Here is a 15,469-nt window from a genome sequence, read left to right as displayed (position 1 = left end):
AGTGCAGTAATCCCCCAGAGAAAACCTCTAGATTACTTGGTGGGAAAAAAGTGGTACTATTCATAAACCCTTTTGAAATATAAATATTGTAAAAGTTTATTCAGGGAAGCCAATTGTAAACGCCTACTTAGGGAAGTCTGCACATTCAGAAAAATGAAACAATGTCATATTCATATGAACATCTAGATTAACAATGATTTGAGCTGCAGCAAATGAAACATTTCCAGTCACAAGGTAACAATCCAGAGTCAGGCGTGGGAACAATTATCCAGTGACGGTTGACGATCCCTGTATTATTTTTGCTTTTTTATTTTTATTTTTTATAACTGTTATGCACGATTAATATATCTGCATAATTACTTAATTTTGAGAGAAACACGCATATTAGTAAAGAAGAGAATCAAAACCATCCTGTTCCCCGTCCAGCAGGTGTCTGTGTCCTGTGCCTTTAAGACGCTGCTCAGGGTGGACCCAGCGTCGGGCGTTTTGACGCTCAGGAAGCGGATTAAACCACCGAAGATTCCCGCAGATAGCGATTTTCCCAATGTGTGAAAAAGGTCTCCACGCCGACTTAAACCATAGTTAAAACATTTTGGGAGATTTATTTTAGAGGATAATGCTGGATGGTTGCGCTCATGAAATTCACCAGAGATATATGCCGGCTGTTGGGACTCGGAAGCGGTAAGAAAACGTCCCTCTTTTGAAAACTTTCATGAGCTCACCACAAGTTTAGAGCCCGACAATAGCAATGCGATGAACGAACTTCGGAACTCGTTTAGCATGCGGAACGTTAGACTGGTTTGCGTTTGTTATTGCCCGTCTCACTGGTCTCTGTCGAGCGACTCAAATGGAATTCGTGTAACAATGAAAAGTTTCCATGTTGCCAGTTCCTCCCTTTCCCCACATCTTGTGAACTCGCTTCTAGGGAGTCTTTACGTTCACCTACGACAGATTCAGACAGTGTTTTATACATCAGGTAAGGTCTTTGAATGTTAAATGTACCGATGCGAGAGGTATATTGTGTATTAAAAGACAAAATAAACAGGATAAGTTTCCTGTTCGCGTTGGTATGAAAACAATGCTTCAGATAGGTGGCATACTCTTCCCTGTGGGTGTATTTATGTAAGACGAGGCAGGTTGTGTGTTCCTCTTTTTTTCTCCCCCAATTATGATGTCATGTTTTGTTCAACAGGATGCATGTATGTTAGAGTTACATTAGAGGCAGCTGAGCATCCAGAAATAACTCCTTCAACGCTCTGATAGGACACAGGTGTTATTGATTATGTGATCAAATTTCAGGCTTTTTCGCTCATTTGCAAACTAGTAAACATCTGAGTTGGCTCATGTTTCACAATTTTCCACCCCCCCTCCGCCCCCCAAGAGCTCTAACTAAAAACAGTCATGCCTTCAAGCTGGATTTAGTTGTAGCAAAAAGCAGCTGAAATGCACCTGTGAGTCCCATAAAATCAATTGACATTTTTCTAACGCCAAACTAGCAATGAAGCTTATTTTCTGTCCAGCCCACCAGTTCCCAAAGATACACTGTCATTTTTGCATTCCTGTGGAAAGAGCTCACCTTTCAACCGCACTCTGATTTGGGAAGTTTCTCCGAACAGAAGAAACAGAGGCTCTTTTGTTGCCTTTGTCCACCAATCTTGTATCATTTAAGTGTTCAGAGAGCATTCCACCAAGGTAATCCTTGAACAGAAAGTCAGATTCGGCGACATTTGAGACTTTTGTCATTGGAGAAGTGTGGCACACATGAACAGCTGACTTTATTCCCTGTGCTCACTCACTACATGTTTGTGTTTTCTGCTGCATTCCAGTGCTGGATTCTTTATCTAAATGCTTCAATTTTTAGATGCAAGAGGGGTTAAAAAGGTCTGGGTTCCTTCAGCTGGCTTTATGAGGATTCCTTTATTACTTTCTGCATTGTTGACGAGAGCTGCTGCGCCCAGCAGAACGCGCATAAACATTGAGAGAATCAGGAAGCCCAGAGGCTCCCTGTCTTTTTATTTTTTTTCCTTCTTTCCCAACCTCCCAGAAAAGATTGAGTGTGCTGTATAGATGCATTTCAAAGGCAAAATTGTCCATCCCGGCTTTACGAGTCACAACATGAGTCACAGACCAAGTATGGATTTGTCATTCTCCAAAACACTTTGCTGAACCAATAGAAATCTGACACCGCAAAGTTTCCTTCAAGGCCAGTTGTTTTTGCTTCATTTTTTTTTTTTTTTTGTCTTGTGATTTGTCTCCGTGTTCTCTGCTTGGAGAAACGGCAGAGCTTGTATCTGCTCTATGCCCAAACAATAGACCCCTACTTTAAAAAGCCAGTGTCTGCTCTGTAGGTCATATTTAGCCAGGTTTCAGAGAAACTGTAGTCCTCGAAGCGACTGTTTGTGGTATGTGATGGCTAAACTGTTCCTCTTGCTTAAGGCCAGAGAAACGACATGAATTGAACTCGTTGGGCAGTTTTCAGTTCGGCATTGTTGAGCATTCCTGGTTCTCAGAAAGCGTTTAATAATAACCATTCTCCTTTTCACCACCCACAGTTATAATTTTAAAAATGTTTTATTTGTTACTAAAACCTAGAGCGGATAAACCTGAATATGATGGAGGAGCATATTTATCCTGCATTCAGATGGCAGAACTTTTAATACAAGATCTGTTTGGATGCTTATTGGAGGAGTAGATTGTCAAGCGATGCATTTTGATAAGTAATTCAAAATCTGGACACATAGGATTTCTTAAGCTGTACTTTGGATTAATAGGACAATCTGTGGTTTGAAGGTGAAAAAAAGTCTAGCATTAACCTTTAAGCCTGAGGGTCACAACTGTCTGTTTCTCATTTTATAGTACAGGAATGCTGCATTGTTTGCTGTCAGGGTAGGTTGTTGTTCAACTGTGGTCTAACCATGGGATTATGAGATTCTGATAGTATGACAGCCCCGAGTAAAAATAGCATGGGATCAGAGTATCTCCAAAAAGTTTAAAACGTGACATAATCTAAGAGATTTTCCTTAAAATGGAAAATTAATATTTATTTTTACTGCTGCTTAAATAACAATAATGCAAGTATAATGATTTTGGCATTAATCAACTTTATTGTCACCTTATAGACTAAACACCTATTGAATCTAGTTTTTCAGTGCTTGTTGTATGGATTTAGCCTAAGTGTAATTGGGAAAATATTATTATTTAGACTGGTTTATCAACGACTGTGCTTTCTTGTAAATAAACACTTAATGACATGCCAGAGATGGCTGAAAGTCCACATCTATTGTCCATGGACTTGTGCTGCAGAGTAACCTTAAAAAGAAAAAAAGCATGCAACACCTCATAATTTAAGTACATGATAGAAATATAAAAATATTTTAACCCTAGCAGTAAATGTGGAAAGCTCATCTACTGGAAAGTCTTTTTTTTTTTGGAAATTGATGGGTAAGCTAAAGATATTACATGATGATTTGCTTACATTTTTTTTTAATTTAATCTCTGAGATTAAGAATGGCTAAGATACCAGCACAGATGTTCCATGTTAAAAACAAATTAGAACAAAAACTCAAAACACTCAATTTACAAATGAATTCAAGTCACAGTGACTTGTGTGTTGTTTCCCAACAGGCCCTGCTGTGCAGCAACAGGAGGAGCCAATGGACTGTGTTGCTGCAACCTCTGACCCATGTCATGATGCCACTTTATCACAGGTACAAAGTCATCCTGACCAAAACTGCTTTGACGGCAAAAGCTATGCTATAATGTGCAGAGCTAAACTACTGTGTGTGTTTTCCCAGAATGCATTAAATGGAGAGGATGATCTGAGCGAAGAGGATAAGGTCAGACAGAAAGCAGAGCGACGCCGAGCAAAGAGGAAGGTGAGCAATCAAATGCACTCCTAAAAAAATTGACTCTACTCCAGTTTGTTTTGCTACATATAAATGATGTCGTGGATTACTCTTAATGTTTTAGCGCCGCCGGAAACGTAAGAAGCAAGAGCAGATCAAGCAAAATGACAGCACTGAACAGGTAGCCCTTGCGTTTCCTTTACAAAAATATTCCACGTTTTCATTTTTCTGTTCGAATGCGATTGTATATGTGATCTCACACATTAGGACGAAGAAGAGGACGGTGGTGCAGAGTCTGAGCTGGATGAGAGCGAGTCAGAAGCAGACATTGCTGAAGAGGAAAAACAAAGAGCCACAAAAGAGGAGAACAAGGAACCTAAATCTGCTGCTCCTAACAAGCACAATCCAACTCCAGTTATGGCTCCTGCAGGACTCAAGCAGAAGACAAAAGCCAACTCAACTGAAGAGGTACTGAGCATGAATGAGGTTATTGCACATCGTCTAATGCTATTATTATTGTCATAAACCCAGAAGACTTGCATTATGTTTAGTTTTTGTTTTTTTTGTTTTGTTTTTTGTTTTAAGCCAGAAGATGAGTGATCTAAGAGCTGTTTGACATTTTGTGTTTTACAGGAGCCGGAGTGGGATGTGAGCAGTGCCTTCTTCGCTAATGCTGCTAGCCATATCAAACCCAAAGGATCTAGTCGCAAGTCCAAAGAAAACAAGGAAAATGAGGCCAGAAAAGAGGTAAATGAAATGATAAATTGATGCAAAACAACAACAACGATCTCTTTACTTATCCTGACGTGGTATTGTGTTCATCTGGCTGGTCCAAAGTCTTATTTAACAGGGAACAACTGGACTCTGTACTATGGACTGTATTATAATACCCCTGTCTGTTTGTCCACTGTCATGCATGTGGCATGATGAAAGTATTATTATTCTGTTTGTAGACAAACATAACTGACAACATGACCAAGAAAAGTGCATCGCTGACGGGTAAGGAAAGATTTTTGTGAAATCTTGCCACATAGGCAATAGTTAAATTGATTTTTTCATTTAAACATCAACAGAGGCTTTGAGAAGATTATTGATTACACATTCTTTTCTACAAACGTCATCTGTGTTATAGCAGTCAGGCCTTCAGGCCAGTATTTTAACTGAAAGTTATTTACAATTCTTTGTCTTGCAGAAAAAGGGATTAAACTGGTGCAGGAAGGACAGTATGCACAAGCAGCCTGCATGTTTACGGAAGCCATAAAGTGTGACCCAAAGGATTACAGGTACATCTTCTGACAGCTATGTCATACTTTGCTTTGAATTTGGTTATGTTTAAACCACAAACTCTAATTATTTTTTCAAGATCAAGACCAAAGAAGTGTGTCGAACATTTGCTTTATTCTCCTCTTAGTCAGTACAGTGCATATCCACATTTTGTTGCAATTACTTTTGCACAACTCATGGGGTGTGTCTCCACCAGCTTCCAAACAGAATTACTTTAGTCCATTTGTCCTGGTTAAGAAGCTCAATTTCCGTTATTCTGGGCGCAGATTGTGAACGGCAGTTTAAGGCTTCCCACAGATTCCTAATTGAATCTGGGTCTGGATTTGAACTTGAACCATATTGTTGCCCGTGGACTGAAAAGCTTTGTTTCTGTCTCTGACTGCAGCACTTTGTTCCACGAGGTGCTCCAGTTAGGCATGTGGATTGAACAGTCTCTGTGAGATGTTGAATGCCTAAGATATTGTTTTATAACATTAACCTCCTTTTAAATTTTTCCACAACTTTGCACATAACCTGTCTGTTATGTTCCTCAGTCTAACAAACCTCTGAGGCTTTCACAGAACAGCTGGATTTGGTTTAAATTAAAGTACTTAAGAGTGAATTCTGTTTACTAATTAGGTGACTTCTGAAGATAGTTGGTCGCTCAGCTTGTTATTCAGGGCTGTTGAATTAAAGTAGCCTGGAAACAAATGGAAACCACACTTCAGATATTTTTGAGAGAAAAATAATTGTTTTATTCCCTATTTATAATTATGCACCAGTTTGTTCTATCAAAATTCAAAATGCATTGAAGTTTGTAGTTGCAATGTGACAAAACATGGAATGTTTGGCAGACATGAATACATTTGCAAAATATTTTGCAATTATATTTAGTACATGGGTTTACATGTATTAAAGTGTGTTTTATACAGTTTTTTTCCCCCGTCTTTCATTTTTAAATCTCTTTCATGCAGGTTCTTTGGAAACCGCTCGTATTGCTATTACTGCTTGGAGCAGTATCCTCAGGCGCTGGGGGATGCAGAACGCTCCATTGAACTGGCTCCAGAGTGGGCCAAAGGATACTTTCGCAAAGGCAGAGCTCTTATTGGCATGAAGGTGGGCACAGAGCATTATAGTTATGAATATATACACAACAAACATCCCAATCTGTGAGTGCATCGCTATGCAAAATCTTTGTATGCTTGTGTTGTAGCGGTACAGTGAGGCAGAGAAGGCTATGGAGCAAGTGTTAAAACTGGACAAAAACTGTGAAGAGGCTGTCAATGATCTCTTCAGCTGCAAAGTCCTTCAGCTAATGGTAAATTCATCTAGTTTTCTCTTTCTAGATGTAATTGGAATTTATGGGGAGACTTTTGGACTCGTTTCCTGATGATGGCATGTTTTTTTATTCTGTCTTAGGAGTTTGGGTTTGAAGAGATGCAAAGTGTTGCACTGCTGGAGAGATTTTCATCTGTGCAGGCTGTTTTGGCATCTTGTTCAGATGCACCAAGAGGTAAAAAAAATAAAATAAATCACAACATTATATAAATGCTGTTCTGTATGCCTTGCATTTATATGCATTATAGCAATGTCATAATTTTATTATGCAGCTGGAGGCCATGATGCATCAGTTGTGCAACCAGGGTAGGTGACCTTTGTTCAAACTATGGGTTCTCAATGACTCAAGAAGTGTTTTTGGCCATTTTATTTTTAAATATATATTTTTTATATTTAAACCTTTTTAAAAATGTAACCTGTTGTGATAAATGAGACTTCAGGCCTGTGATTGGACTGTGTATCCAGTTATTATAATGTATTAAGTCATATTGTCTTTCATGTTATTTTAGAAGCCCTTGTCCTTCTCTCTGGGTGGGAAATGTGACAACAGAAATAACGGAAAAACACTTATGGGACCTTTTTAAAACGTATGAATTTAATGTGGTACAGTATTCAATGCATTCTCATTTATGGGTTTAATTTCTGGGTTCTGTATAATTGGTCTCACACAGAAATTTAGGATGGCAAGCTTTTAACCACAGTGGATAATCTGATGTCTGTACACTGCAGGTATGGAGACATAGAGAGCATCCGTGTGCTGCATGAGCGATTCTGTGCCTTTGTGAATTTTAGGAACGCAGACATGGCAACCCGAGCTATGGAAAAACTAAACGTCAGTGGTTGTTTATTTTCACACTTGTAATGCCTTTCTTGATCCAGTCTTTTTAGTCTGAATGCAAACATTCGCTTCTGCAGGGGTACTACATTGAAAACACACGTTTAGTTGTAAGGTATCCGGACCGCCGCACTCAGAGGGTCCTTCCCATTCCACTTAGGACTTTTTTCCCTGTCACACAGCAAGCAGGGACAGGAGCTGGGTAAGAAACATGCTTTTAAACTTTTTTTTTTTTTTCTTGTTTTGTTAAGACAGCAGTTTGTGAAAGTTTTCATATCCTTTTAACTGTTCTGCATTTTCCTACCACAAGTGCATTTTGTTGCCCTTCTATGTGATAAAACAACAGAAGTATTATAATGAAGTGAAATGAAGATGGTAGGTGGTTTAAGATTAAAAAAAAAAGATCTGATACATATGGTGTGTATTGCCCTTTTTTACTTTGCCTTTCCCTAAATGAAATTTGCTGCATTTAGTCCACCGCTGATGTTTCCACAAAGCAACTGCATTTATGCAAAAGTTTGTTGGAAAGCACCAGTGAACAAACTGGTGCAAAACCAAGGAAAGCACCAACCTCTTTACATATAACTCTTAATTCTTTAAAGCTGGGTTAAGTTGTAAAACCTCATTCCGCGCTCACAGAGCATCCATCAAAATAAAAACGGTATGTGCAAACCTTTTAAGACCTGGCCAGCTACCTAGAATGACAGACAGGGCAAAGAGAGGCTTAATCAGCGGGAGGGGCCCAATTACCACTGGACAAGAATGGTAAAACAAAGCTCTGCACAACACCCTAGGCACACAGTCTGTCACTTCTAAGCATAGTCATGTGGGGACTTTTTTTTTTTTTTTTTTTTTAGAAGAGAAAAGGAAATTTGTCAGACGTGAAGGTTAGATGGGTTAGGGTTAGACAGACTCGTCAGTAGGAGAAAACATGTTACAGGCAGTAAATCTTCAGAGAATGGGACAGTGGTTCACCTTCCAGCAGGACGAGCCCAAAACACAACCAGAGTTGCCATGAAACTTAAGTTATTAATTTGTCAGAATCCAGACCTAAATCTGTAGCAAAGCTTGACCCATTCCTTAAAGACTGGGCAAAAATGTCAACCTTTCAGTGTGTTAAGTTGGCAGAAGGTATGCTAAAGACTTGCAGCAAAGGGAAATTGACTCAAGGGAGTCGGAATTGAGTGCAAATTTTTATGTTATTCCGCTCTGCAATTGTGCATTATGTTGTTGGTCTATCACATAAAATCCCAAAAGACATTGACATCTTTCACATGACAGTCCAAACAACCCAAATACTCAAGCAAGCTCTTATGCAGCTTGTCCTTATCTTCTCCACTAAGTCAACAAAGGATTTTTCTGTCTCTGTTGACAAAGTAGTTGATGTGCTTCCTTGTGATCTTTTTCTCTGTGTCTTTTCTCTTCATATTCTCAGTCCTCGGCGACGTGGCCCAGTTAATGGAGATGAGTGTTACTTTTGGAGAACTACCGGGTGCCATTTCGGGGATAAATGTCGCTATAAACACTTTCCTGACCAGAAAGGCAAGGACAGGAAACCCTGGCAGCCTTGAGCTCGGTTCAAGCTCTGCCTCGGCGGTGCTTGGGGGGGGATACGGAGTTGCTCCAAAATCCGCCTTCAAAGCTTGAACGGACCACAACAGGATCTCTGGACTAAAAATATATTTTTTTTTTTATTAAAAAAAATTCAGAAGCAGGTAGAGACTTGGAACGTGAAGGTGGTTCTGTTACCCAAAGATCCAAATGGATACCTTTGCTCAAAAGTACAAAATGACCCAGAGAGCAACACACAGTCACACTTGCAGCCCTGCTGAGTCTTGCTTTTCTCTCTGAAAGCGACTCTAAACTCTAGATCAGTTGATGGAAGTGAAATTTTCTCGGCCCACTGTTGAGGGGGTGGAAAATCATGACTATGATGCAGGTTATGAAATATACACTTATGGGGACAACAAGGAGCTTTTTAAGAATGCTAATTAATCTCAGTTTGAGAACTCTGCCTAGTTTAACTCATTTTCCACATTTGCCTTTATTTCACATAAATGTGCAGGTGATATTTTGAGTTGGGTTTGTGCCATTATATCAGCAACTGACCAAAGACTTTAGGATGAAGTTACTTGAAAAGTCAGTACTTCCCCTATGCAACTGAATTATGCTGCCTTAGTCATGATCATTATATCAGCGTAAGTAAATAACTAGACTGAAAGACAATACAACAGCTGGACAGATAGGTGAAGTGAATAATTCATTATGGTTGTGTTTAGACTGAGCGTCCTCATAATGCCTGTAAAGCATATTAATGTCAAAAAGTGGCCTTCTCATCCTATCTGAAAACAGTTCTGCTTGTTTAAAGGCTGTAATACCTCATTGGAGTCTGAGAAGTTTTTTTTTTTTTTTTTTTTTTTTTTTGTATTGAAGTTTCAAAGCCTGTAATTTTTTATGTTCAACTGGATTGCATGACACAAGGTGGGCTGTGCTTCAGTTCATCTAGGTGAATAATTTGATGCAAGATAAAACTATCTTTTTACAGGTAAGATCTTTAGGTTGGCAGATTATGTTTTTTTCCTCAACATTTATTTTAGGTCTGTGCAAAACAAAAAGTGTCAGATGCATGTCTCCGGCTTCTGGGACGGACAGGTATAAGAAACAGGTATAAGAAACATTAACGCATATAATTTCTGAACCGTTTGAAAAGCAGTGTTTGTGACCTTTGGCCTCCATGGCAGTATTTCACTAAGCTGAAGAATCAGATGGCTTTAAGTGTCAACACTAGAAAGTGAATTACACATTTGCTGGCATGTGCTTTTTATCACCCACTTGGCAACAACTAAAGTCCACACTACATTCAATAGTGAACTATGCACTGCGTAGGAAAAGTATTTATTTAGCTATTTATAAATATATTCCTTTTTTTTTTTGTTAAACACTTTACAAACCAAGTCTAGGTTCTTATTCACACTCTCTCCCCCTTCTGTTCATTTCTAGTGCAGATTAACAGCGATTTGGCGAGAACCTTGTCACATGCTGCACTTCTGCTTTTCTTGTAGACTTTTTGCTTTGTGGTTGGAGCTTGTGACAAAAGGACTTAAACTGTGAAACTACACTTGTTTTTAACGTGCTAGTTTCTAAAGTAATTGCTGTTCAACATTTTAAATACCCTTTTTTCAGTGCATTAAATTTACACCTACCACTTGATTAAACCATGCTATTTTTAAATTGTATTTGTAGAAATATTTCAATCTGGACTTCTAAATGTTTCTCGCTCTGTGTACTTTTATTTTCTTCATTTTTATTTAGAATTATTTTATTAAAATGTATTTCAAGTTATGAATATGTACAACAAGAGCACTGCGATTCTGTTAATCTACCAAAAACTTTGTATTTTTCTGTAATGCAAATAAGAGTTTTATATTTAATAAACATCTTTGTCCCATCTGCTGAGTTTTTGCATGTGGTTTCATCTCCTCCACAAGGTGGCAGGGTTGCACTGAAATGTCAAAATGGGCTATCCCGCCACATGCTTTGCATACACATTTTTCATTTTTAATTATGAGGAACCACAATGTGTCTTGAAGTAACTTCTGCTGCTAACATGCTTGCTGGTGTGGGGACAGCATGGTTACCCTCTCATCACTCAGAGGACACACTTGTGTGGCCGCCGTGAAGTAATGAGTTGAGCAAACCGCCCAGACCAAAGAAAGATGCAGGCGGCCCTGAGAATATGTGGGAAAAGGCAACCAAAGGGGCCACAGATGACATTTTAAAAAGAGAATCTGTGGCCTGATGACAGCTGATGTAAACGTGAGAGTACACCAGGCTGCAAGATTAAGTGGTATGCCTCATTAGGGGAACTCTGTGAACGTGGACTGCTCAACATGTGAAAACTTTTACAAATCAGATTTTTTTTTTATATATATATATATGCATATTCTGAACAACAAAAAAGGTGTGATGCATATAGTATGTATACACCTAATTTCCTTTTCACATGTGGATTATGAGTAAAATTTAGAAAATGAGATGGGTCCTTGGGGGTTTCCCTTGTACTAGTGTTCAGTCTACTGGAGCCTATACATGAAGACCAGTACCAAGCTTGGTTAAGCTATACAGATCTGGAGCGCAATGTTAGGAAAATACTCAGGAAAAGCCAAATAAGCATATCAAATACCAGTTTTGCACATTTAACACATTGTAATCTTGAATTATCCTATTTAGAGAAAAACACTAGACTTTAGACTATTAAATCATTTCAGGTGATAAACTCAGAGCTGCAGGTAACCCATCAGCCACTGAACTTTTGCCCACACTGTATCTGAAGAAAAAAAAAATAAACAACCTAAATTCATCTCTGAGTGGAACTTTTGATGAATGAAGAGAGTCTGCAATGTGAACTGTAATTTTGCTAAACTACAGAACAAAAAGCGGCATCCAGATTTAGATTGAAATAAACGTCTCCTTTGCCAGTCAAAGATGAGTAAAATAAAATTAAACGGGCTTGGAATAAAATGAAAAAGTCATAATTTCAGTAAAGACTGATTGAAGATGAAGGGGAAAAAAAAACATTAAAAATGCCTTATAATTACATTTTCCAAACCATTATTTTTCTAAAAAGCAGTGGACACATCTATAAACTGACTTTGAGAGTTTGGTACGTACTGTTCTTCGAGCTTAGAAAATAGAACAAGCCATTCAGTTCAGGTACATTTTTGGGACAGACATACGCCAAGATGGCCACATATAAAAAAACAAAGCTTTATAAGGTCATTCACACACCGAGAAATTAGATTTTGCTGACTACTGTCTGCAGATATCAGACCATGCCTGGTGGGTTACTGACAGGTTGCTAAACTGTTTTGTACATGTAGAGGCCTTAGTCATACTGACTTGTGAGTTATGCTCTATTCTCATAAATAATATCTGAAATGATCAGATCACTACAGATTTTTGATGCTGGAAGATCTTCTGAAGCGTTTCCTGAACCCTCACTCTGCCGTTTAAGCTGGTGCCAGCTGTTGACCTTCAATTAGTTGTATTCAAAAGTGACCTAATTATTAAATATGGTTCACTTGTGTGTAACACAGTCGAAGTATAAATCTAACTGTTCCATGAAGGCTTTAGAGGTTTGTTAGTGAACTTTAGTAAACTAATGCCACCATGAACATAAATCTAAAGCAGAGTTAGATTAGAAAACAAAATTCCAACCGCATGTCAGAAGATAGAAATATTATACCTTAACTGCAAACTAAAAAGGACATGGCCATCCTGATAGACTTGGCAAAGATAGCAGCAAGGAGAGAAGCAGCCAAGACCGCCATGGTTAACTCTGGAAATCTCTTGACAGGACAAGGATTGGTTTGTCCTAATGAAGTCTGAAGAAATTTTTTTTCGAAAGCATGCCGCAATCCATGAAGATCATACAGCAAACATTTCAAAATGGATAATCTGGTAAGTTGAGTGGAAAACAGAACTTTTGCTTTGTGTGATAGAAAGATTAACATTGCACATGAACCAGAACAAATTATTACAGTAAAATAAGATGACAACATCATGCTTTAGTCATGCATATTTTAAGCAGAACTAAATACTAGAGTTATGGGAAAAAAATAAAATAAACTGGAGTGGAGGTCTCCCTTTGAGCAGGAAAATAACCCTTAGCACATAGCCTGAGCTATAATGCAATGATTTAGATCAAAACATGTTTAATTATGATGAAGTGCCGAGACGATCTCTGTCAAATATGAGTGAGCTTGAGCTATAATGTATAGCAATTTAACAAAAACAGTAAAAGGTGGTTCTACCCTATTCTGTCTGGAGTACTGAATATACCTGGACATCAAAACCTTCAGATTTTTATTTTTTAAAATAAGCAAACAAACAAACAAACAAAAAAAAAACACTGTGTGTTAGTTTATTACAAAATCTGAATGACAAACAATTAAATTTGTTGTTGTAGCATGACAAAATGTGTAAGTTTAGAGGGTTGAAAATCTCTGTGTGGCACTTTATGTGAATATCTGGATCTTTTCCATCTTAACATTGGTCTGTTACAATCTGTATGCTTCCTTTACAACAAAGCTAATGGCTGATCTGCAGGTATCTAATGAGGCCTTAATGTTTCTGGCACAGCATTAAAAATCATACACATTATACACTGAAATTCAAGGAAATCTATGACGATCATAACATAGCAAGAGTGCATCACTTTTATACATATCCTCATTCACAGAATGTTTCAAAGTCCTCTATCTCCAGTACAAAATCCCTTAAATATTACTTTAAATAAACATGCAATGTCTATGCAGGTAATATTTCAATATCAGGTTATAACACAGTTTTAAATTGCATTTATTGATTAGATTTTTTTTTTTTAATCCTCTAACATTTTGATGATGCATATCATAATTAATCTCTCTCTGCACTCTTCGCTTTACAGTACCAGCCTGCATTCTTCTACAGTCAGTTAAAAGGCAAAGCATTATGGAAGCCTGGAGAGACGGCAGTGGGGGTGAGCATGTCATTTGAAAAGGCACTTGTTTATTGTTGGAGAGCATGTATTTATTTCATGCCTCCACAGATTGTGGGTAAGGGCAGAGCTAGCTCGGTTTGTGTAATTAGAGAGGTGGAGAGAGAAAGCGTTCTGCCGCAGAGACCTGCTTTCTCAGATAGTCCTTTGATTTCTCTGGGAGCCCTGAAGAGCACTCTCACTCTAGCCCACATCCCACTGAACTGTGAACCATTTGCTCACGAGCAGGAGCACCTGTCTGTCCTAGTTTGTGCGATCCGATAAGTTTAGTCTATATCGCAAGTTAAACTGGATGCATGTCACACGCTCTGCGCTAGTTTAAACCTTAGCATCTCTTTTCCTCCTTCTCCGTCGGCCTCGGATATCCCTCTGATCTGGGCCGCGCTAATAGGGGGTCTGCTCTTCCTGTCCGGGGTTTAACAGTAAGGGAGGGACCACCACATTGCCACCCAGTGGCACCATCTCCAGGACACCCAAACATGTCTACTACAGCTTCAAAGAGTACACACATACAGTTATTTGGTATGTAATTACTTTACACGCTGCTGTCTGGAAATCTGCATACAGCTAAGTGTTTATAATGGTTGTGCCGTATGTTTAAGTTCCTACCTCCCCTGTCATAATTGCCATTTTTCATGTCTATGAATAAACCGTGCTGTCCCAGAAAGGTGCCCACTGAGGTTTGCTTGAAAACAGAAATACAGTTTATCAAAACAACAGCCTGACGCCAACATTGGCCATGGAGCTAAATTTGTCCAAAATCTTCTAAAAAAAAAAAAAAACGTGACTCAATAAAACAAACAAACATGTCTCAAGCACTTCTGTAACAAACCGTAGACAGGTTAAGTCCTTTAGCTACAGTGGAAAAAGTAGGATTTTCATAGAAGTGAATCTTGACCTGCACAGATGAGTTAAATCTTTATGCTCCATTCTCAACAATGAGAGTTTATAGAGCTGTTGCATACCTCTGGGCCGGGGTGGTAATGCATATTCTCATCTGTCACGTTCACCATGGCTACGGTGAGGCTGCTCCTATTTTAAAGTTGGTGGTTTGTGGCTGTCCCAACAAGGAAATATCTACCCTGTGGCATAGGGAGCTTCTTTAAGACACCAGGAACTTAGAATTTAAAGCTATTCTGGAAGCAGAAGCCTTCCTGTTGGTTTAATTTACACATGTTTCGCCTAAAGTTGTGCAACACTCTGAGGGTAAAACTGTGTAAAGCATCATTTTAGCCCATAGAAGGAGAGAGGTGTAAGTGGTTTAAATGTGAGAAAAAAAAGTTATACGAGAAAGAAATGTTATTTTAGACAAGTCCTTAACAACTTTTTATATATGTATAAAAAAAGAAGAAATCAATGAGTGTTGTTGCTGAAAAATAATCTCTGGAATGCAACTTTTAAGCCGTCAAATCGAGGCAATTAATTTAATCAGTTACAGCATATTGTTACAGTCCAGTTTTACAATAAATTCTGAAAGCAGACTTTCGCATAAAGTGTCTTGCAAAAGCACTTTTATTTTTTGTACAAATGTTATTCTTATTCGATAGAATAAAGTACAGTATCACCGTGAAGGGAAAATAAATTATTTTTACATTTTTTTCTTACAAATAAGATCAGAAGCCTGCCTTTATTCTGTCGTGCCTAAATAAA

The 15,469-nt window shown here is 38.4% G+C and overlaps 1 protein-coding gene across 2 annotated transcripts; it reads left to right on the top strand.

The window, feature by feature from the left end:
• Window positions 1-107: 107 nt before the first annotated feature.
• On the top strand, window positions 108-10,729 carry LOC106916431 (uncharacterized). 2 transcript variants are annotated; one of them, XM_088012893.1, is made up of 16 exons: window positions 108-681; window positions 3,625-3,707; window positions 3,795-3,875; window positions 3,970-4,026; window positions 4,113-4,313; window positions 4,479-4,592; window positions 4,799-4,844; window positions 5,038-5,128; window positions 6,083-6,224; window positions 6,322-6,426; window positions 6,528-6,621; window positions 6,719-6,752; window positions 6,956-7,033; window positions 7,176-7,278; window positions 7,362-7,483; window positions 8,717-10,729. In XM_088012893.1, the coding sequence occupies exons 1-16, from the start codon at window positions 624-626 to the stop codon at window positions 8,850-8,852; spliced, it is 1,545 nt and encodes a 514-aa protein (XP_087869019.1). In that variant the 5' UTR covers window positions 108-623; the 3' UTR covers window positions 8,853-10,729. The 2 variants fall into 2 exon arrangements, with proteins under 2 accessions (XP_087869019.1, XP_014840211.2); XM_014984725.2 differs by lacking the exon at window positions 108-681 and adding an exon at window positions 757-976.
• Window positions 10,730-15,469: the final 4,740 nt, after the last annotated feature.

Source organism: Poecilia mexicana, unplaced genomic scaffold, assembly GCF_051168715.1.
Source record: "Poecilia mexicana isolate PSO_F unplaced genomic scaffold, ASM5116871v1 scaffold_15, whole genome shotgun sequence".
Lineage (NCBI taxonomy): Eukaryota > Metazoa > Chordata > Actinopteri > Cyprinodontiformes > Poeciliidae > Poecilia > Poecilia mexicana.
Note: the sequence above shows the minus strand (reverse complement) of the source record. Positions and strands in the feature narration are given on the sequence as shown.

Excerpts from the sequence above, each read along its gene's own strand:
- LOC106916431 (XM_014984725.2), top strand. The coding sequence starts at position 781 with ATGCGGAACGTTAGACTGGTTTGCGTTTGTTATTGCCCGTCTCACTGG. Across the intron at positions 977-3,624 it reads GACAGTGTTTTATACATCAG|GCCCTGCTGTGCAGCAACAG; the intron begins GTAAGGTCTTTG and ends GTTTCCCAACAG. Across the intron at positions 7,279-7,361 it reads GAGCTATGGAAAAACTAAAC|GGGTACTACATTGAAAACAC; the intron begins GTCAGTGGTTGT and ends TCGCTTCTGCAG.